This window comes from Sipha flava, unplaced genomic scaffold (assembly GCF_003268045.1).
Source record: "Sipha flava isolate LNK unplaced genomic scaffold, YSA_version1 35_pilon_pilon, whole genome shotgun sequence".
Lineage (NCBI taxonomy): Eukaryota > Metazoa > Arthropoda > Insecta > Hemiptera > Aphididae > Sipha > Sipha flava.
In genome coordinates, this window is record NW_020273057.1 from 247455 (window position 1) to 272610 (window position 25156).

The 25156-nt window shown below is 28.6% G+C and overlaps 1 protein-coding gene across 5 annotated transcripts in view; it reads left to right on the plus strand.

Annotated features, from left to right (window-relative positions):
- LOC112687566 overlaps positions 1-25156 on the plus strand; it is a 109419-nt gene that overhangs the window by 46670 nt on the left and 37593 nt on the right. For all 5 annotated transcript variants that reach the window (XM_025560316.1, XM_025560315.1, XM_025560317.1 and 2 more), the window contains exons 4-5: positions 21729-21796; positions 23321-23847. In XM_025560316.1, the coding sequence (XP_025416101.1) occupies positions 21729-21796; positions 23321-23847 (595 nt within the window). The remainder of the gene's footprint in view (positions 1-21728; positions 21797-23320; positions 23848-25156) is intronic.

Genomic DNA, 25156 nt, shown 5'->3' on the forward strand with positions numbered 1-25156 from the left:
TGTATATACAAGTTAACGACATGTATTCGTATTTCATAAATATCCATATACAACCATTTTAAATAATTTTTGAACACATTAAACTGTTTCAGACTATCATTATCGTAAAAACTATTTATTGAGAGGGTAAGAGATAAAATAAGAATAAAGAACATTAAAATGTTTAACGTGATATTTAAAATATGTTGATAGGAATACTGTACTATTTATAGCATACATTATATACACTTTGTATTCTTAATATGTTTGAATATTATTCAGAAATCACGTATTGCACATTCAACTTCATACATTTTTTTTTTAAGTAACTTAAGTTTGTAATTAGTTTTTTTGTAACGATCAGAAATGTAAAATAAATATCTATAATCATCGAACGTGCACTTTTAAACAAAAAAATACAATAAATATAAGACGTATTTGATAATTTTCTGAAAAATGTTTAAAATTCATAAATATCCAAATTCACTATAATCTCAAATAAATAATAAATTAATATAAACTAACTATATATAGTATATTTGGTGTTAATAGACAATAACTATAGTCAATATTGTTATCGTTGTGTTTTTTTTAAGTTGAATATAGTGTATAAAAATATTAGAACGTAATTGGTTTTCACTGCTTTATAATAGTTTTTTGTCCAATAATTTTATTTACTGATTTATCAATTTTATTTTCATTGAACTCTTAGATGTAATAAAAATATTAATAATAATAAATAATAAGATATTAGTATTTTCATCATAATAGATGAAAAACTAGGTAGATGGGGAATGATAGAGGGAATTTTTAGTAATTGAATTGAAATTTTTTTCATACAAAAACATTTGAAATACTTAGATTTGAGACTTGAAGAATATATAAATGTATTAATTAAAAAATAAGAAGTAAAATATTAATAATTAATTATCTATCTCTTTTTAGTTAAATTATAAAAAATAAAAAATAAAATACCCATAATGATGTCTTATGTTCAAGAAAATAATAATGAGAAAAACTTCTGTTGCTATTCATTGCTTTAAGACTGACTTTTATTATACTCTATTTGATTTATTTATATAAATTATACATAAATAAATGTAATATTTGGTTATCAAAATATTCTTTATTATAATCGTATTTGTTGACTAAAAAGGGTTGAAAAACCACAAGCAAATAGTTTTTCTAATCTCAAAAATAACAATTCGTAAATGATTGATGTGCTTAAACATTTTTATGTGAGCGATCGTTTATGTAGCTATACCATATCTCCAGGTATAAAACTGCGAAACAATAAACTATTGATTGATTATTCTTTAAAATAAATATTTATATTACATATATATAAATATAATTTAAAAAATATTACAAAACTATTTTTAATAATATCGTATATAATATTTCAAATGTAAATTATAAATGATATGATAGTTGTTCAATACAAATATTATACTACTAAGTATACCTATAATTTATATTATTTATAATAAAAATCAATGAATAATACATCTCCACCGAAATGAAAGCTGATTTAAGTAAAATTATGATGACTATACTGATTACTGCAGCAAAGAGAATTTCAATTTGACAATGAGCAATATGATTCAATTTTCTGTAAACTAGTAGTGTATATCATTAAGATATCCGATTTGTAAACTAATGGAAATATTGTGTTTAAATTACTAAGTATTCGTAATCAACCATCACATGATTTTTGATATATTTTTTAACTCTATATTATCTTAAATAAATTGGTTTTGGAAAAGTCTTATAATTTTCGTTGTTTAATAGTAAAATCAAAAAATGCGTTAAAACAGTATGAACTGCAATTCGAAATGTTACCTTATGATCATGATATCGTAACAAATGTTAATTCATGAAAATCAATCACTTAAAATATTTAGATAAATACCTACTCGTATACATAATTCTCATTATTCGACGTCGATGAAATGAAAGAACTGATAACATCGAAAATTATCTTTTCGATGTACGCACGGTCTCCGATTTCCAATTTAATGACATATAATACTACATGAGATTTTGGGTACATTTTAACCACTCCGAATTAAAAAAAATTATTGTAATACCAATATTTTTCTCGTTTTATTCATTATGTAATAACGACGCACATGGTGTCGTCGAATATGTTCAATTTGATAAACAGTTCGTGTTATAATTCTAAATTGAAAACTTTATTTGACCTCCTGACTGTATAAAATCATAGGCCTATAAAAAATTAATTATATTTATATTTTGTATATTATAACCAACTAATCAAAGTTAATTTAAATAAAAAAAAATAAATAAAATGAAACGAATTTACTTACTGTAAATCTCAAAACATTTTTGTAATTTTTCAATGGTTGTAATTTTTCCTGAAAAATATCCGAAAAATAATTTACAAGAAACTAAAAAATAATAATCTTGGTTGAAAATTTAAAAATATTTGTATTATTAGTATGATTATAGTTTAGGATATTTATTATTCTAATAGTACAATTATTTACATACATAAATCATGTAAAATAACAAAAACCAAAACTATAATTTAATTATTATAATAAATTTTTTTTAAAAAATTGTTATATTTAAATATTTTACTTATATAGTATTATAAACATAAAATAGATTTATAAATTTTAATATCCTTTAAGTAAATAAAAACATAAATTATATTCTAGTAAATAAAATATTGTAAATATAATAAATAATAATAAGTATAGTAAGAAATAAAATTACAATCAAAAACTATTAATTGGTTATTACTCATAAATTAATCTAGGTAGAAATAAAGAAATCATTTATACGAGCGTATAGAAATAAATAAATATATTAGTAAATCAACTAAGAGTAATTATTGTAAATTTCTATTAGAATATAAGTACCTAATTATAATATGTAAAATATATGAGAATAAAATAATTTATATTTCATAGATTATTACGTTTTTATGACACATTTTATAATATAGGTGAAATGAAGAATTAAACAAAACACTGATCTTTAATTTTTTTGACATTATCTTAAGATAATTTGAACGTGTTTATGCCAAATAAAATAGTTGGATCAATGCTTCGATAAGAAGATTACAAGGATTAGAAGAGCGCCATTTCTTCGTTATCCCGAGATAGAATTCAAATCACCAATAAAATATAGATCATACAATTGGACCAGTGCCATATTTTCTCTAATCACTTATGATTAATGCTTATAGACATCTTATAGTGTTATAAATCATAGTCAAATAAAGGCTAATCATAAAAGCCTTTTCTATAATTTGCAAATGTAAATATTATATCTGTTGACACACTATATGTTTATATTGTACTCTAAATTATTATGATTATTGACAGAACTCATATGGTGAGGATGTCTTGGGTTTATATAACATAAAAATTTGAAGCGAATTTTATACAATATACGTATTATGTAATTTGTGTCTAACCATACATAGTGGCTAGATTCTAGCTATAGGTAATAATAAGTTTCTGCGTTGACATTTTTATCCTGTTTATTGGAAGAAAGATACCATATAGAGTTAGTATTTGAAGATAAATATTTGATCTAGAAATGTATAAAACCGTTTAACTTTCACCCTTACGAAAAAGTTGAAAAAAATCGAAAATGTGTTCTTTGGTCATTATCAAACACCTATAAAAAACTTGAATGTTTACCAATAATCATAACTGTTGGTGGTTGAATTTTATGGTTGCAAAAAAAAATTAACTATCATAATATTGGTGTTATGATCACGAATAAATTATTAATGATCACGTATTCCTAAGATAAATATACATAAATTTAATAATAAATTGGTCATTATGACTTATAATTAAATGTTGTGTGTCTACTCGGATTTGAATTTAAAAATGTAATGACCTAAATCTGTGGCACAGGAGGCCATTTTTTTTTAAAAATATAAAAAAGATTAGAAATCGTCATATGTATGTAATTTTAGAGGTTCTTTAAACATTTTTTACTATAATAGATTGCTCAAAAAATATTTTATAAACACAGGGTTAATCAGCAATTTTTTCAAATCCTTTTTATCCCTCATCAAAACAAATCCTAATTTCGTTATCGTATAACACATAAAGTTTAAAATTTTATTTTATATAAATAACAATATTTCAGTGTCATCTTGTACATATAATTTGTACACATTATACAGATTCGTATGTACATTGTGTTGATGTATTGGAATTTATATTTATTAATTTTTATTTTTTATTAAATAGATAAAATTAATGTTTTTTCGCGCTTATTAGAAGTCTAGACTTTCAACCGACTGTGGTCTTTCAGAATTACTATCTTGTGCATGTGAGGTAGAACACACTTTTTAGGATGACGAACAAATTATCTAAATGTTAGTGCAATTATGTATTACGTAAAATTTGTATGTGTGTGTGTGTGTGAGAGAGAGAGAGAGAGAGAGAGAGCATATATGCATAATGCACAGTTCACATACTTATGTACGTATAAACTATTTGACATTGCGTAACATTCATCAAAGCAATAACACGCGTTCTTTGTATGTTCAATCATGGTAATGCAAACGAAAATAGTGTATGATCAACGAGTAAAATCTGTGTTACGGTATGGTTTGTAGTAATGCGTCAGTTGTGATACGCGTTTACGTTTAGGACGATGATAAATGTCTTCGGTTATCGAGGCGAGAAAAGTGAAAATACCTCCTACGAGATATTTCGACGCCAATGATATAGATGCATATTGATGCCTGGAAGCGGCACCACGATGCGTCTTGATTTTCGATCACGTATCAATTAAACCTATTGCACACTGAAAAGACCTAATGTTTGTCGTTCGTTCTGCGGACAGGATACGTAGGTCGTTACTGTGTACTAATCTTCTGCATCGTTCGGTCCATGTTATCTAGTTCGCACCTGACCGGACCGTGGTTTGATCCAGTCCGGTTTTATCGTATAAAAATATACGAAGGATTGGTTCAGTCCAGTGACGGATTTAACGGTCGTTTAGTCGGCAAATGTCTTCCTATATTGTTCGCTGAGGCCCAAAAAAATGATAGGTAATTTTTTTTAAATTTTATCACAAAAAAAAAAAATATATAATACAAACTGTAATGTAGTTTACAATTGCCATTTTTATTTATAACAAAATAATTTAAATATACAGCAAATACTCAGGAATACTCCGAATATTTCAAAAATAGAACATTTTATTTATAAACAAAGCAGAAAAGATCGAATATAGATATAGTTTGAAGTACTATTAACATTGATTTTAGTATGCTATATAATTTCCGAGTATGAACACTATAAGAGTATATGAACAATGATTTATTATCAGTTTCGAAACGCGAGTGTAGAGAGGTAAAACGGAGCTAAGAATGTTACTAATACATTTATTACGAGGCCCCTCTTTTGGATTTGCCGACTTAATTTGAACCTTTAAATCCACCACTGGTTCAGTTCGATTCCATATTTTTATTAGAATTCGGTCCGGTCCTCTTTTAAACATGTCAATCATTTCAGTTCGGTCCGGTTGCTATGATTTAATCAGATCAGTTTGGCCTAGACCAGTGGGATAGGCGGTTACGGTTCAATTAAAATTTATTGAACAATGATTTTTAATTTTAACTCTTAACTACACGCGCTGGTGTACTTTGTACACCCATATTTTTGTTTATCTTGTTCTATTTTGGTTTTTATTTGTTTTCAGTTATTCTCCTCATCTAACCTTTTCTTATCTAATATGCAAGGGCGGAACTAGGGGGTAGAAGATGGGGATTCATCCCCAGGCGTGAAATTTTAGAGGGTTTAATTTTTTAATAATTAACAACTAATTTGATATTTTTAATTTTGTTAAATACTGATATTAGGTTAAAACTCATTAAGTATGATTGTTTATTATTATTAGAAAAAAATTATCGAGAAGAGAATTAGATTATTGGCCTATGATAGGGCGTAATTTTAACATTTTCCCCGGGCGTAAAAATTTCTAGTTCCACCTCTGCTAATATGTAATAGTTATTAATCCATTTTAGTCGTCATTTGATATTTGTAGCCGCACAAACAAGCTCCATCTTAAAATATTTTTGTATCGGTAAACGAAATACACCGCGCGTGTAATAATGTAAGTAATTTTTACGTCTTATATTGACTGATAATTCCGTTTATTTTTCTAATATTTAATAATTATATAATAATTATATTATTTAATCATATTATAATTATTATTATAGGTCAAAGCTTACACCAAATTATGTGAATGACATATTAGATATGGAAACGTAAAAATTATTTGACAATAAGATATTTTTAATTTTATCAATTATAATATAGTAATAACAACATTTTTTTTAAAAATTTTTTTATAATTAAATTTAAAACAATATTAAATAGTACTTTGTTCTTTTATTAGTAAATAAAGTCAAATATATATGCAATACGACATTGATTTCTGTGTAAAACAAATTGGTGTATAAAATACACCGCGCGTATAATTATTGAAAAAAAAATGGCGCGTATAGCTAAGGGTTAAAAACATTATTTACAGAATTAATAACTGTAGTAGTCTGTAGGAATATAACTTAGAGCTGTTCATGGTTAGGTTATTAATAAAAACTAATAATTTCTTATTATAAATTATATTAGATCATTTATCGCGACATTTTTGTCCCATGACATTAAACATTTACGTAGGTAATTTTATACATATAATTATTATATATTATTAGAATTTTTTTTCCCCTTCAAATCGAAAAAAAGAAAAATATTGAGGAGATTTTTCAAATTTAAACGAGAATCTATAAATATTATTTATTATATATAATTTATTCGTAAACTTTGATTTCTGTGTAGAATTTGCATCAACAACAGCATACATTTTGAAGGAATTTGTTCTCATACTTGTATATATACGTATATACGTATAAGTAAAGTATTATTAAGACGATGCGTGTACCGGCATCGTGAACATAATGCAACGCGTAAGGATATAATGCAGGGTAGATAATAATAATTTATACTTACGTATGTGCGCTGCGGGAGAGGTCAATTAAACGAGGGCAAATGCCTGTGTAGTTCCTTCGCCAATAATAATAATAATAATAATAGTATATAGAGATACCTATAAATAAAGTACAATATGCATGCTCATTTTATTGTTATCACCACCATCACATCTGCTCTGGTGCCACGAGCATTAACTAGTTTTGTTTTTGTTTTTGTAGGAATTACTTAAGCGTGGTTTTTTCTCAGTTTTATACTAACAACCTCCGAGTTTTTAAATCTATTATGTCGTGTCATTTCCTTTTTTAATAACAATGCGAGTCGTAGATTCGGACTTTATTTCGAATGTCCGGATCGTTGAAGCCTTGAGCCCCCAACCATTCACGGAAATCCGTCAAGACCTTAATCCTTCGTCCACTGTATGCTGATTGGTAACAATTTTTTTGTATCCTCGCCTTTGTAATCATTTCAGTTCGTCAGTAATCGTTAATTATGATTTTTTCAATACATCGCAATACTGTCATCAATCTTTGGACAACCGGACGCTCTGTCAATCAAATTACATGTGAAAAATTATGAATAAAAATCTCAACAAACACTCACGTGTATTTTATTCTTGTTTCGTTTCCATTACCTATTGTACTCATTGCTATAGAATTTAATAGGTTTTTTTTATGAAAAGGAACACAACGTAGGTCGATTACATGTATTGTCTATCATTTCACCCTTAATGGGTTTTGTTTTATTAATTGTTTCATTTTCAAAGTTTTTTTTTTTTTTTAAGAAAGTTTACTTGTGAATCAAGTATAATTATTTTACATTTAAATTTAATGTATTAATTTAATCTGAAAAATAACTGTACCGACGAGTATATACAACATGTTCATTAAAAGTGATTATAATACATACACAAGGATATTAATTTTATACTTATTGAATCTATGCAAAGGGTTGGAAGATGTCTCAACATATCATATTCAAAGTTGATTTGATAACCTTATCTTGATTTTAATTGAAGTGTATGCTTCTTATAATTTCTTGAAATAGAGAGATTATATTCCATTACAAAATGATCCTTTATAAATAATACATATACTATGATGATAACTAAAACTCGGAAGTTGATGACCTTAAAAACATTAAAAAATTACCTAAAAAATATGTAAATATGACATAAAAATGACAAAAAATGTCCTGAAAATATGACCTAAATAATTACAAATATTTGTTTAAAATTAATAAAAATACATTTTTTTAAATATTTTATTCTATTTTACTATAACATTCTATATAAATCAAAACTTACAAATTACTCAAAATATGACATAAAAATGATGACAAAAAATGTCCTTAAAATATGAAATAAAAAAATGACAAACATTTGTTTTATAAATTTATCAAAGCTTACAAATTACTCAAAAATCAAAATCATTGCATTGTATGATTAGAGCGTATTTAATGTTATCAAAAGTAAATCAATGACGATTATCTGTTAATAAATATTTATATTTGGAAAAACTTCTCTCCATGTCTACTGAAATGATTGGAAGACGCAGACGAGCACTAACCGACATTTTAATTTTCGCCATTTCGAAAATATTACGAAAAAATAATAAAATTGAAATATAATAGGTATTATTTACTATAATATGACAATGAAGCGACGACTGTAACCGACGAGATAATATCGGATACTAATCGAATATTAGGAAAAAATAATAAAATTTAGGTATAATACTATTCACTACAACACAACAACGACGGATGTAATCGATGAGATAAGATCGGACAAGTCTTAAGTTATCGGCATAATGGTTAATGAAATAATAAAGAAATTAACTAGTGTGTCAATAAAAATAACTAAAAATGTGGAAAAATTAGGTACCCATAAATGTCAAAAAATGACTTAAAAGGTAACAATCACCCAAAAAATGCAAAAAAAAAGAAAAAAAAAATTAGTTATTCGGATTCACATGCTAATGAAACACATTTGTGGATAGCATCTTCTAAAAAGTTCGAAAAAAAAATGCAAAATGCATTAACTTCCGAGCCCTAACGATAACAATTACAATAATTTGGTCAAAGAAATCGTAATTTTCTTTTCGTTCTTAAACTATTAATTGTTGAAATGTATCTGTATTTTTCTAAATAAAAAATGTAAAAAGACGATTTGTATTAAGAATTATTTTGCAATATGTTTATCAACGATAGATAGACACTAATAAAGTTCTCAAGTTCTTTTTCCATAAATTTTAAATTATATTATATTTATATGTATATTTTTATTTTCTTAATATATATATATAATATTTATTTAATGCATAGTTTTAATTTTAACAAACGAAATGAAATCTGTTATATTTTTATAGGTTTTTCCATTATAATTATATTTTTGTTAATTTGAAAATTATATTCAATTATATATATTTGCATATATTCAATATCATAATATGAGTAGATAATATAAATATTATGAGTTATAAAACCATGAAGTGGACATAATTAAGTATTAAAATATTTTTGTTGACTTTGGTAGCAAATTGTTAAAATAAAATAATCTTACAATTTGAACAAAACTAAGAAAATATTATATGTTTGCAATGAGCTTACAACAGACAAGGGATTTTTTTTTTACAGGTAGATTATTTTTGACTAATTTCAAAAATAACGTTATAAACTGAAAATTGAACTATACTAATAGTGTTCTTTGATAACTTATTTTCGAATTTCTAAAATTCAAAATTTTCGAGAAAATCTGTTCAACATAGAATATAATGCATATATAAGCTGTTTCAATTAACAAATAACTGTTATGATATTTTCCTTTGTTGATTATATGATTATTCACCATAAAAGAGTTTGTTCAGCTGTCTAAGTATTGTAATTGATTTTTAAAAAAGTTGTAACATTATTATAATTTTTACATGTTATTTTTTTGTATGGTAAAATATTAATAAAACAAAATTAATTATACCTAAGGCTACTTATGAATAGCTTCACAGGATGCCCAAGAAACATATGAAACATGAAAGTTAAAAGAAATTTCAATATTATATTCAAGTATTTATACTTATAAAAATGTAATTAAAAAAATAATTACCCTTAAAATAAAATATGTTCTTTGTGTTTAAATGTAAAAGAACTTGAACAAGTTATATACAATACATTATATTTAACTTTATTAAATTTATAATTGTGATTTTTTTTTTTTTTTTGTATATAACGTTTTTAACCAAACTATATTTTAGATGCATGTATATTTACAAAATAATATACACTCTTGTTTTTTTTTATGTACATTAAAAAAAACACCATTATTAAACTTTTGCGTCCAACGCGCATTATGGAACCGTATTACCAAATCCATTAGAAACGTCTTTATGTTCATGGATCATCACTTTCAAGTTTATTTGTACACTAAACCATTGGTTTACCTCATCCCCATTAACCTACTTGTAGGCTACCTCTTAAATATTTAAATTATAACTTCAACATAAATTCACCTTGAAAATTCCATTGATAACGCACGAATAATGGTTTCTAAACTGATCAAAGTGAGCACAACAGTATACCTACTTATTAATATTCAAAGAGAAAAATATTGTTTTAATTTTAAATGTAGGTATAATATATTTTATATTTTTAGTGAAGTAAGTAATTAATAATACCCATTAAGATTTTACAATGAAGTTTGATACTTTTTCACTATATTTTCGAATCTTAATAGTTGCTTGAAACAAAATCGGTATGAAGTAATATAAATATATACAATGTCTTTAATTTCAGTCAGAATTCTTTTTCAATTACAATTTTATTTATTATGACTTTAAATTTAATTCTATCCACCCCTAACTATAACTTAATATATAATATTCTGTGTTATATTTTGCTAAGGTTCTTTGTCGATTTATTTTTATAGTTTTTGATAAACAAAAAAATAAAAAAATAATAAATAGACACGCGCACTATTTTCAATATAATTATATAAACTACTGATTTTTTATTATTTTAAAAGTCCAGATATATTTTACATCATTACTTAAGTATACTATGAACTGTGTGCAGAAAAATGTAATTGTTTAACCTAACCTTGTCTATTGGTATCAAAGATATTTTTAATCAGAGCTATATTTAGTAATTTCGCATTCACATAATCTTAGTATCATTATAGATCTTAGAAATGAATGAGAACTTATAACTACGTTCGCTACATATGAAATTCGAAATGTTCAACGCGAACCTAAAATATTCAAACAACCAAGAAATGTATTATAGTTTTTGAGTCTCTACGCGTTCATTATGTATATAATAATTACAAGTGGGTATAGTCTCGGGCCGTGTATAATAGTTACTCTACTACTATTATTATACTATCCACTACTTCTGAGAGGGCAGGGTTTACTACAAACCAATTAATTAAGATTAATTTAAAATCCCGGTTTAGTAATGTTCTATGCATACGTATGGAAGAATATAATGAATAAATACAACATGCATACAATATAAACATACTATCTGTGCTATGTAATTTAGTTGATAATAATATCAAATTATTATTACTAGTAATTGGGCAGCAATCGCTTTTTGTGTTGACGGGTAAATCTTAAATGTAAATACGTGCGTATTACGTATTTGTTTATTCATGTTTTATTAATTTATTTTTTCTTATAGCAATATTTAATAATATTATATATTAAATATAATAGATCAACTATATAAAATATATAAATATAAATATATACGTAATATTAAAAATCAATTAACGTCTGTTAAAAGGCAGATAATCTTTTGAAGCAAAACTGTTTGTTTTTCGTTTCGATTTATCATTTGATATTTCGACCGTATGATCGCTTGGACAGAGAAACGTACGGTATTCGTTAAACCGTTAAATGTTCATACTGTTTGAACGTCGTGCAATTCAATGTTTTAAATTATTTAGTAGTTACTCTTAAAGCATTATGAGCAGTACAGTACTTATCGTTTATTTATTACAAATTTATATTATAGTGTTGCGTGTCACGTTATATATGTGAATTTGATTATTTTATTAAAAAAAAAAAATATGACAATATTTTAAGCTAATTACAGTGGAATCTCGATAAGTTGAATCGCAATAAGTCGAAAACCTTGATAAGTCGAAAAAAATTCTTTTCCCTTGCGTAAACCTCGATTATTCGAAAAAAAAAAACTATAGATAACTCGAACATATTGTGCTTCGAATATAGACGGATAATGAGGGATAGCTTTATAAACAATTGTCCGAACGTTCCGTTGATTTTTTCTAATCACTTTTATTGTGTTTATTATCGTAAGTATTGATTAATCTCGGCACACAACAATATTTTTCATTTTTTTCGGTATTGCCAGTTGCGATCGAACGAGCATGTGCAGTAATTGTATGTTATTGTGTTTATTATCGTTTGCATTTACTAACCTCGGCACACAACAGTATTTTTCATGTGTATCGGTATTGCCAGTAGTGCCGGCACTATGGGAGGACAAATGGGATATTTGTCCAGGGCCCCGCGCTCGTTAAAGGGCCCCTCTGATTTTAAATTATCATCTTAATACCGTGAGATACATTGACATTTTATATCCTAAAGCAGCGTTTCTCAACCTGTGGTACGCGTACCCTTGGGGGTACGTAAAAAAGTATGAGAGGGTACATGAAAAAAAAAAGCGTAATACCGGAAAAAAATTACAATTGGTTTATTTTAAATGGCTTGTAAATTGTGAAATATTTAATAATGTGGTACAGGCAGTACTCGACTTGGCAAAATTAAAGAAGGAGACTCTATTTACTTTAAAAAAAAAGAACGTCCCCAAAACTGGTTGAGCGTTATGATTATAGTGTAATAATAGTAGGGGGACGCTAAAATTTCTGAAAATTAGTTGGGGTACTCCGTCCCCCTGCGTCCCCCCTTAAGTCGAGCACTTGGCACAGGACACTGGATTTTATTATATCGGGTTACGTAACGATGTTCAATACAATATCAATTATTTGTCTATTAAAAATCCATTAACTATTTTATCTCATATACATCACTCTCTGTTAGTTTGTAATAATTAGTCTGTCGCTTGCTTTCAGTGTGTCCGTGTCACATACGACGTACATAAAAATCTTTCGTAATTATTATTTTTTCATATTTTACTTGAAGCATATTTTCGAATTAGTTACCAAATTGCCAAAAGTGGTAAAAATCATACCATCGGTGAAAATTTGATTTTGTCAAGCATTAAAGACGCAGTTTCCTTTATGTTCGAAAAAGACTATATCAATAAAATAAATTCTATCCCACTATCAAATGACACTGTCAGCCGTAGAATCAAAGATTTTTTAATGACATTGAGGAGACACTACTAAAAGGTATCAATGATAGTCAATTGTTTTCCATTCAAGTTGATTAAAGTACTGATGTTGCACAATTAGCTATTTTGTTAGTGATTGCAAGGTATTTGAAAGAAAATGAAAGCGTAGAAGAGCTTTTGCTTTGCTCTTACTGAACGCACAACAGGTGCAGATATTTTCCATGCTAATAATTCTTACTTCATCGAAAAGAGAATAATGTGATCAAAATGTTGTGGCTTAAGTACTGATGGTGGCAAGTCTATGTCAGGTTGTTACTCTAGTCTCCTGGTACATGTCAAAGCAGTATCTCTCCTGGTAAAGTGGACTCATTGTTGCATCCATCGACAAGCTCTCACATCGAAACCTTTACCTGTTGATTTGAAGGACGTTCTGGATGATTCTTGTAAAATAGTGAACTTCATCAAGTCTCGCCACACGAACTCCAGAATATTCTCAGCATTGTGCAAAGACATTGGCAGTTTTCAAAAAACCCTCATTCATACTGAGGTTAGATGGTTATCACGAGGCAGAGTCCTTACTTGTTTGTTTGAATTTAGACATGAAGTTTTAATGTTCTTTGAAAACTATCCTTTTTGGCATTCGTTAAAGTTTAATGACCATGAATGGCTTCAAAAACTTGCATATTTATCCGACATTTTTTTGAAATTAAATTATCTAAATTTGACTCTTCAAAACAGTACAACAGTAACAATATTCCAAGTTATTGACAAAATAGAATCTTTTGTTAAAAAGTTAAAGTTTTGGATGTCGTGTATTTAGAATAACCAACCAGAAATATTTGAAACGCTGCACGATTTTCTCTGTGAAACCGATATAAACCTATCGCAAGATATCAAAATCCAAATTGTTCAACATTTGAATGGACTCAAAACGGCTTTTAATAAATACTTCCCAAAGTGTGAAAAAGGAGACCATTGGATAGCATTCCTTTCAGTGAAAAATATTTCGAATCTGCAGTTTTATTAATACGAGAAAAAGAAAAACTTATTGAACTGAAAACGAATTCTTCACTTGAGGTAATATTTGAAAAAAAATCTCACATCGCTTTTTGGGCTGACGTAAATGAAGAGCATCCTGAGCTTTCAAATAAAGCATTTAATGTTCTGCTGCCGTTTACGAGTACTGTATTGGTGGAGAGGGCTTTTTCGTTGTACACCTACATAAAAAATAAGTATCGTAATAGACTCTTTGTGAGTTCAGATTTACGAGTTTACTTATCATCCGAGGAGCCAGATTTCAAAAAATGATGTGCCAGCAAACAAGCCCAAGGGTCTCATTAAAATTAAATTGTAAAGTTGATATTACTTTTATATATATATATGTAAATTGTATGGCTAATTAAATTAATTAATTATTAAATATTATTATCAAATTTTTCATCATCGAACTTATTTCATAATATCTTATTTGTGTTGTGTGTGAATATATAATAAATTGACATTTGGGGGTACGTAAAGCAGTAGTGAGAGGTCAAGGGGTACGTAAATGAAAAAAGGTTGAGAAATGCTGTCCTAAAGGCTAATGTCTAGGGCCCCGCAATACCTAGCGCCGGCACTAATTGCCAGTTGCTACTTAAAAACTTTTATACATACATACATTTTAAAAACATGAATTTAATTTAAAAATCGAATTATTTTTCTAAAACCTTGGTAACTCGAAAACCTTAATAAGTCGAAATCTCGATAAGTCGAAGAAAATTGCATTTCCCTTGAATTTCAACTTATCGAGGTTCTACTGTACTTAATTTTCTGTTACTTTAAAAAACATTTTCACAGGTTGAAACGACACTAATTCCCCTTACTCGAAAAAAACAATCTATTATCTTCACGCGAACCTAATTCATAAACTCGTCGCAAACGAAAGTCACTATACATTTCAAATTTCAAATTTAAATTAAAAATGAATATTGAAATTATATATATAAATTAATTAAATGTAATATTACAAATTTATTAAATATCAAGCAAAAAAAAAAAAGGTAATTAAATTACTACTGCATGTTTTTGAAACTTTGAACGTACATGTCAAAAACATTTAAAGAGATTTGTGACTAGACAAGAGTATAAAATAATCATCAATAATTTATTGATTTTAAATATTAATAGTATTCCGATTCATTATTATAGTGGAAAATATAAAATGATTGTCACTCATATTAATTTTGATATCATCAACATTTTAGAAAATGTATGATAGATTGACTAAACTAATGAGTTCGTTAGGTCCTATGTAAAATAGCTGTCATTCTGAAAATTATGACAAATAAAACAATGATGAAAGCTTTAACAAGTGTTTGTGTTTTGACATTTTCTAATCTTTTATTCATACATATTTTAAATAAACAAAAATTGTAAATGCATCAAAAACTAATTTTTAACCTATACTAGTTATAAAGTTAATATACAATTATACTCATAACTATATAAATATTAAACGTATTTCAATAATTGGACTAACCAAATTGAATTCAACCATAGGGGTGCACACACCCGGCACCCTTCAAAATGTTGTAAATGTGTACAGTTTAAGTCCAAAAATAAGAGGTCCGTATTTTTATTGATGTTGGGCAAATTAAATTTAATTATAGCTGTCATTTAATTATATGGCATTTTAATAGTTTATATTTTATGTTTATTTTGGTTTTTGTTTTTGTTTTTTTTTCCGGCTTTACGATCCATCGAGAATCTTTATCGCCAAAACTACCTCCTTCCATTTCTCTCTATCATACGCTATTACTCACCAATCCGCTCCATCGTGGGCTGCTTAATTTTGGTTTTTATTAAACATTTAAAATTTAGTGCTTAATAATATGACTCCAAACGCATTAGAGTGATGGAATTTTTTAAAATTTCAATCAAGAAGCCAAAATTATATTCACGTCAAGGTGTATTATTTATTTGTTTATTAAATAACACTCAAGGGTGAATTAGTGTACATAAGTTCTTACGATAAAACATGAATTAGAGATTTTTATGAATACATTTAAATAACAACTATATAATATATTTACTTATAAACTATTGTAAAAAATTTTTTTCAACTATATGATTAAATAATTATATAATAACTTACTATTATTATTATAAATTTAACAGTTAATTTTAAATAATTTAATTTACATTGTTAGTTACTTTAAAGAAGCAATAAGTTATTTTAATCGTTATTTATTACTTAAATGTAATGAAAATAGTAAGTAAGTCAATTTCAGATTTTAATTGAAAAAATAAAAATAAATGATTTTAAGATTAAATACTATAAAAAAAAAAATAATAATAACATTAGTTACTGCAATGTACTTTTATATATTTGTTGAACTGATCTTTTATATTGAAAACAGTTTCGAATTTTCTTCGCATATATTACATTACACTATTAATTTTTTTCATTATGCGGCTCATACAATTTTAAAAAACTTATTACATTGGAGCCAAAAAAGGTTTAATATACCTTCTTCGCGGTCCAATTTAAAATTTAATAAGTAAACGTAAAAATATATAATAATTTAACAGTATAACATATGCGCGTTACTGAATGCGCAAATCTGAAGAAATGAACTTTAAGATGGGACGCAGTCAACGACAAGTAAATAATTATGTTTGGTGTTATTTTTTCCCCAAAAACGGTGAAAAAAGCAAAGTTTCAAATTCCATCCCAAAAAAATCGGCCTATCAAAGTAGTAAAATCTACATTGTGGTCAAGTCTAGTATTTTTTAATTCATAGCCTCACTGCACTTCTACAATAAAGATACACTCCTATTTTATTTGTATTGTTTCACACTTGTCCAGTTTCTGAATGAGGCATAAACTAGACTTGACCGTAATGTAGATACTACTACCTACCATGATTCGCTGTCTTTTTTGAAAATAAATCTAAACCTTTTTCTTTTTTCTGAGTTGTCTTCTCTCCATAACCTACATAAGTCATAAATGAGTATATTCGATAATGATATCTTATGCCTCATTCACCGTTTGGGTTTCTGTTGAAGAGCTGAGAAATTGGACTCTTGAGCGTTGTTAATACCAGGCAATGATAGCCAAGTACGGTCTTATTTTTCGTCGTCGATACTTTTTAGATAGAATGTCTGATAATTCTGGCCTATACAAAGTTCTTATACGGTTATATTCGACAATGGCACTATCCTTGGATTTCGCCTGACAGAGATCAAAATTAATTAAGTGAACTCCCTGGGGACTCGTCACCCTGGAGAGGGCCACGTATGCTTGACCACACGTGAATGTTGAGTTGCCAATATCTAACAAAGCATTTGGCAAACTAAATCCCTGACTCTTATGAATGGTAATGGTATAAGCTAGGAAAATGGGGAATTGATGTCAGTACATATAAGCTCAATTGATGATTTCGAACTTAGTTGGAATCCGTTCTAAGTCATACATTGATCAATAGATAGTCAATACATTCGTAAATGTTTTCTTATGACGTTACTACGTTATTTGCGCATTTGTAAAAAACGCTTACAAATATTGAATACACTAACTTTAGTATACAATTCAACAACATATTATGTATTATAATCATCATATTTTTAAACTTCTTAATGATAGTACTTTGACAGTATTTACATTAAATTAAAAACCCAAACATGCGTAGTTTAATTATAAAGATAACGAATCCTTAAAACCGTTTCTTCAATAGGAAAAAAAATTACATTTGAGCCTTTAATTGTGTATAACGAATGAATGTTTTTCGTTCTAATATACAATATATATATTGTATATTATATTATTATAATATATATATATATATGTACATATAGACGTGTTGCTGTTTTATACGTAAATTAAAGCTTGTTGTGAATATATATTTATACCATTATAATTTTAGCAAAGAAAAGTTGTTTTTAAACATAATTGTTTTACTCACATTATACGCGAGTTTTTTTTAAACGTGGTTATGACGAAAATGAAAAAGCAAAAAAATTGTTTTAAAAAAACCCCGCAATGAAAACTTTGTGTGGTCATTATGGTATAATACCCATTCCTGCATTACAGACCTTCTCACATTACCATATGTTTAGATTCATTAATAAACCAGCTGGTTTTAATACAAAATAATATTAGAAATAAATTAGTGTTATACGATATATGATCACCGACGCTACATTCTATACTGACAAATATTACTGTCTCTAGGAATGGAACACTTAGAACCTTATAAATTGCGATATCAGTGATACATAAAATCTGTTTCGGGTGATCCCTCTAACTACTCATTTACATTATTTCAATACTTGTTTCTTAAATGTGCACCGCATATGGTTTTCCGGATAATTTTAAGGAGATTTATTTAAACAGTTTTCTTTTATATTTGATGGTCAACCTAATTAACCTCTTGCTTTATCTGAATTCAACGACGATCTAGCAGTTTAGATTCATTTTGATTAATAGTAAAAAAAAAAAAAAAAATAGTCTTAGAAATTTGACCGGGAAACAATTAAACCGTTTATATTATAAGTAATTTTACTAAATTGTATGATACAAAAAATCACGGCGAAAGCCTTACAAATATAAAATCTAGTATTTTTTACTAACAATTATACCATATTATATTACAATAGGTATATGCAATTGATAGGAAGTATAACATTTTTTATTTATGTACCTATACCAACCGTCAGTTATATGTAGTTTCCTATTTACCATTTTAACGTATAATTAATATTATGTAGGAGTACGTCTAGTATATATTTTGTATTTTATACAGTAACTGATTCATTTTTATACGGACGTAAAGAAAATTAATTTTTTTCTTAAAACGTGTATTTATTTTACTGTAAAGTTGTTTTTTCTTGTAGTAAAAAAAATAAAAATATTTTTAATGAAATAGGGTTACCTACACCTATTTAGAAATGTTTTAATAATGCGTGTCATAACCCATTTGGATATATTTCTGAAATAAAAATGCCGTGCTCCGTATAAAAATGTTTTTCCTTTTTTAACGTGTGGGTGTACGGTGTGTCGAATTATATCTATTATAGTAACATTTAAAAACTTTTAAATTTTTATTTTCTTCTATAAAAATAAAAAGTATATTGAAAAAAATATTTAAGGTGTATTTTTAAGAGCATTTTTAATAACGCGTTATTCGAGGATTATTATTATTATTATTTCAATCGTAATCCTAATGGTAATCAACTTGATGGTAAATGGAAGATTCTATCATCTGAAATTTTATTGTTAAGCCTTATTAATCTATATGTTTAATGTTTAATACTATAAGTTAGGTTAATTTCCCTTAGAGTTTATTTGTGTACCATCATAAATTAGATATTAATTTTGGTAATTTCACAGAAATACGAATGACGTGCATATGTTTTTGATGAACAGAAATAAAAGCAGCTGATCTATTTACAGTAAACTAGTTATTTCTTTATTTAGCAAATGGTTTGTGATTACATATATTAGACTAATTATATCATGTTACATACGGCAAATTATATTAATTTATAACAGACAAATGTAAATAAGAATAAAAATTAGTTAGAATATTAACAAAATTCATTAGAAAATTAGTTTAAAAAACCCAAAAACGTCACTCCGAAGACATTAACCTTACCCATTGGTCATGTTTTTCATCGTGATAATAAGACCTAATATGTCTCGCAAAAACTAGAACTAAAATTAATGTTTCGTGATTAATATAATTCAATGCCTTTGCTAAGTTGGTGTATATTGTATAAATATATTTAAACACCAATCTACAAACATTGTTCTAATTTCAAAGTACACAGCTACCCTAAATACTGTAAAAATGTTATATTGGTGCAGAAATTAGGACTATTTGAATGGAATCAAATGTGTTTTCAGAGCAACAAAATTTAGCCATGATAATGTACATATATACTCGTATACGTAGTAAAGATTATGCTAGAGGAATTCAGTTTTTTTATTGCAAAATTCGACTCACTGAATATAAAAGTTGAATTTGGATTTTAAAATTAAATATGATATCCTAAATTCGACAAGAATACAACGTCATTGATAAAATGATAATATACTACTAAATTCATTTAAATATAAAGATTGAGGGCAAATATTTATATGCATTGGCATTTGGTTTGCTTTTTGTACCATTCAAATGTAATTATAATTTGTGTAATTTCCATGATAACCATCTCTTATTAAAACAATAAAAGTATTTTGAATATTTCTGCATATTTAAACTATAAATAGTAAAATAAATTTTGTTTTGTAAACTTCCACTGTGATTTTCTGTCACGGGAGAAAATAGGTTGTTGTCATAAAAAATATTAAATAATTATTTACATTTGTCACTTCACTCAGAATTTAAAGTTTCAAATTTATAAAAATATTTTTTAACTACTATCGTTTGTACCTATAGGTATATAAATCTCATCTTATCTTAATCCAATAATAATTATACTAATATTAATAACTCCATAACAATAGTTATTATACGATTATACTAATATTGCAAAACCAATGATAAAGTGCAGGTTTTAATACTTCCACACACTTAATTCACGTGAATTCATATAACATATTATTTATCACCTAATTTATCAACTTGGTAATATTATTAATAAATTTACCTATCTTATTAAATTAAATGGAGTAAATATTTGTAAAATACAATTATTTTTAATTTTTTTAAATTTATAATTGTATTTTAATCTTCATAATTTCAATTTGCTCAATCAAGTCCATGATCATCAATTTATATTATTTTATTAAGAAAATTGAAAATTGTGCGAGGGAAGATGGTGATATTAACAATATAGTGAGTAGTCAATTAGTTTGTGTTTTATGCTCAATATTACAGTTCCATAATTTGATTGGCATTCGAATGGTTTATAAAATATTGCATAATGATATTTGTTTTTAGACTGTTATAAAAACAATAAATCGAAACTAGTTTACTGATTCTGTTAATAAGCACCATATAAAATATATACTAAGGGTTCTATTATTAAAAAACATCTTAAGTTGATGCGATTCAATACCCTATACAGTTTAGTTGGCTTCGTTTCGCATTTTTTTTCTCTAGTTATTCATATTATGATTATTCACCAATATATGTTTTTTTTTTAACTATTTCTAATTTATCCTTGGGATATTTATTATTCCATCCTTAAAAATACTAACAGCATCACCTCTAAGAAGTTTCGTAGCACAACGCAATAATAACATTATTAATACTAAAATAACTCACCGGCTTTACTTCTGAATTCTCTGCGGCGTAAAAATTCTCCGGGGAAATTCGATTATATCGAACACAGAAAGCCATGCGTGATACATGTATGTATAATATTCGGTACGGGCTGTGATGTATACATATTATATAACATATAACGTATATGTGGGTTTATGTTGTTATCATAATATCGATGAACAAATTGTTTCAGGTTGGAATATAGTACATTTGGCGCGTCAGAGACCAATCATTTCAAAAAAAGAATACCATTACTAAAAGGTAAGACGATAAACGATTGTTACTTATACCTTTCATGTTATTATTGTTTATTCACCGTGTTTATGTTGGTGATATGCAGACTTAATGAGTTAGCAATATTTCAGTGGTCGGATGTGGGCATTAATGTTGTTACAATCTCGATTATTAAGCCATATATATAAGAGCTTTTTTAATTAAAGTTATAATTTTCAATTTAAATTCCGTAGCCCCAACACAAAATATGTTTATGACCAATATTATGGTCTATTCGATCAGAAACCGACCGTATGGTGTGTAGCAAATATACATATATATGTACAGTAAATGTGTATTTTATATATATAAATTACGATTGGCCACGTTAAATTATGTAGCTCAGGAGTATTTAATTCGAATCAAATTGTACACTTATAGAGATGCGGAATCTACATTGACTCATCGTTTCCCTAAGGTCGAAAAAACCCGGAAGAAACGTCTCGATCTCAGTGTTTGCAAATTATAATAGGAGATTCGAAACGCCTAAAAGCTACTAGTCTTTAAACACGCATAAGTTGTTCGTAGTTATACATTAAAAAATTACTTAGACGAATGTTTTGAACTTTACGAGTACAATTGGTTCATTATCACACATTTTTATACGTTATATGTTTATATTCATATGCACAACAGCATTAGAAATGCAATGGCAGATAATCTAACATTAAACGAATTTGTCTGCAATAGGAGTATTTAAAAAAAGTGTGGAAATAAATTTATATTAAAACTTTTAAATATAACCGGAAACGGGTTTCAATTTACAATACATGCGAAGTTTGTAAAGTTGAAACGAAGTGCCAATTTTTCACAATGTTAACGTTAGTTTGTTTTCTCATATCGAAAGTCGTTTGAAAGCACTTGGTTTTTCGCGGTTCGCCAGTATTATACGGAGTACGATTCGTCGACCGTTAAGTTCGCTATCTTCTCGATATAGGATTTGACGGTACACTTTAAAAACTAGAAAAAAAAGAAAAACCAATCCCTCCTGTTTTTTTCGTCTTTTAATTAGGACAACGAAAAACGCTTTTCCAACGCTTTCTGCCGTTGCGCAGTGGCGTATCATGGGTATGACGAACTGTGCCTACGACAAGGGCGCAAAATTGTGCAAAAGTCGTATTTTTATCCAAAAATTAAATCGACATTTTTCCATTATACTTTTTGAAATACTTAGATGTTGTCTATTTGTACACAATACGGGTGGATTTAATGATGAAATTATGAAAATAGGGTATTTAAATAAAAAATTTCATATGAAGAAATTATCGATGAATTTGGCAGTCATAAAACGAGAAAAGCCAATTTTAAAAATTTTAAATCAACACTGTAATAATAACATTTTCTGTATAAATTGTATACTTAAAAATATTAATGAAATGAAAGGTTAAAAAAAATATCATGACATCACGATTTTAATTGGTTAGAGAGGTAACGTTTTATAATTTTGCCAGGGGCGCTAGCGAGCGCTTCCTACACCACTGCCGTTGCGTTACGTCCGATTTCGTTTTTCAGACTGCGAGCTGTACCTGTTGGCCACCGAATGGGGCCACCTGTCTTCCAGAGACCTGCCGCCGGTGGCGCACGGGCAGCAGCAGACGTGCGTGGTCAAGTTGCCGCAAAGACGCCGGGCCCGGCTGGTGGTCGACCTGACCAAGCTGAACGTGCCGTGCAAACGCGGCCGGCTACAGGTGTCCGGCCATCAGCCGGTGTGCGGCAAGCTGGAGGACCTGCGCGAGTCGGACCGCCACTACGTGCTGGACGCGGGCCGCGCCGCGCCGTCCACCGTCACGTCGTCCGTGGGCCGGTACGCGTTCGCGCTCGCCTACCGGCTGGCCGCCAGCTGCTACGACAACGACGTGGCCCAGCAGAACGGCACCGTCGTGTTTACGCCCGGCTCCGAGTGCCGGTACAAGGTTACGCAACCGTACGGTTACCGGTTACGGCTGCTCATCAGCTCCGTGCCTTACGGTGGCCCTGACGACTCGGCCGCGGGTGCCGCCGACCGCCCGTCCACCAACACCACCGCCAAACCGATGACGGTCAGTATCTTCGATCTTCGCCTCTCCGTCCCACAACTCCCCGATCACCTTACCGTCCACTTACGCGTTCTTACGTCTCGTTCGGATCTCCGAGCGATAACGTACGATTTCTGTTTTATCCACCCGGTATATCGTCACTAAGCGTTGTGGCGTACAATTAAACGTTTTCACCGTTTAGCCCGGAAGGTTCGGTGAATTCGAAACCTCGTTTTGCTCAGGATCTTCGCTCTCCTCGAAGAAATCAAGCTCCGAGTCCACCGCTGCGCATACGGTGAACCGTTTTTTGCGCTTCACGAGGTTTCGCATTATTTTATTTAATCATATTTTATTAAATATGGGCGTAGCCCTAAGTACAGTAAGTTAAAGTTAAATCTTCGTACAAATAGCAAATCAGAGAAAGTGTGACGGAACCCGGTCCTTAAATTAAAGTGAAAACGAGGAGTGGACATTAGCAAGGCGCATAATGCGGTGAATCGGATTGTTAGAACTATAGTTGGTGGCGTGCATTCGGTTAGCAAAAGTGGATGTAGAGCGGGTACGAGGTGGAGGGATGCGAAAGTTGATCGGGGAAAGAAACCCAGGAGCGTCAGCAGAGCCGCCAATGAGGTTTTTGAGATGGTTCTATTTTTATTTGTATTTATTGTTTACTGACAACTCTTCTGTCGATTAGCGTTTAAAGACTGAGGAATTTGTGAAGAACTTGTGTGTAGTCATGTATCGGGCGAGAAATATTCAACGCGTTACTGGCGTAGGATAAAAAGCGCCTTTGGACACGCTTTATGATAGCAGAGTCAGAGGCTGTGTGGGGATCCCAGAGAACTGAACCATATTCAAGCAGGGGACGTACATTACGTGATACATTAAATTTTAGTGCTCGAGCCTTAATAGGATTTTCTGTATTATAAGTATATATTTGTTTTAATTTTTATTTTACCTCGGAACGCGACTGCTGGGCCTGACGCTGAAAAATACTCGGAGTCCCAAAGACATAACAATATTTTCAAGTGCAATACTTTGAATATAGATCAAATGACCCAAATGTAGTGTACACGTTATAATGTTTAAGGATAACACTGGTAGAAAAATGATAGCATTACAGTGAAATGGTTACGAATTGTATTTGCAAGAACTTTGTAAGTTATATTATCTACTCGTACATTGTAGTCTTTGTAGGCGGAGTTCTATTTTATCGATTGCTGGACGTTCGAGTTTTTAATAATAGAAGCAACTTTTGGAATTAGTTAGATGAATTGGCTTTGTATAGTACACATTTTTCACTGCTGAAAGATTGCGTGATTTATAACCGGAC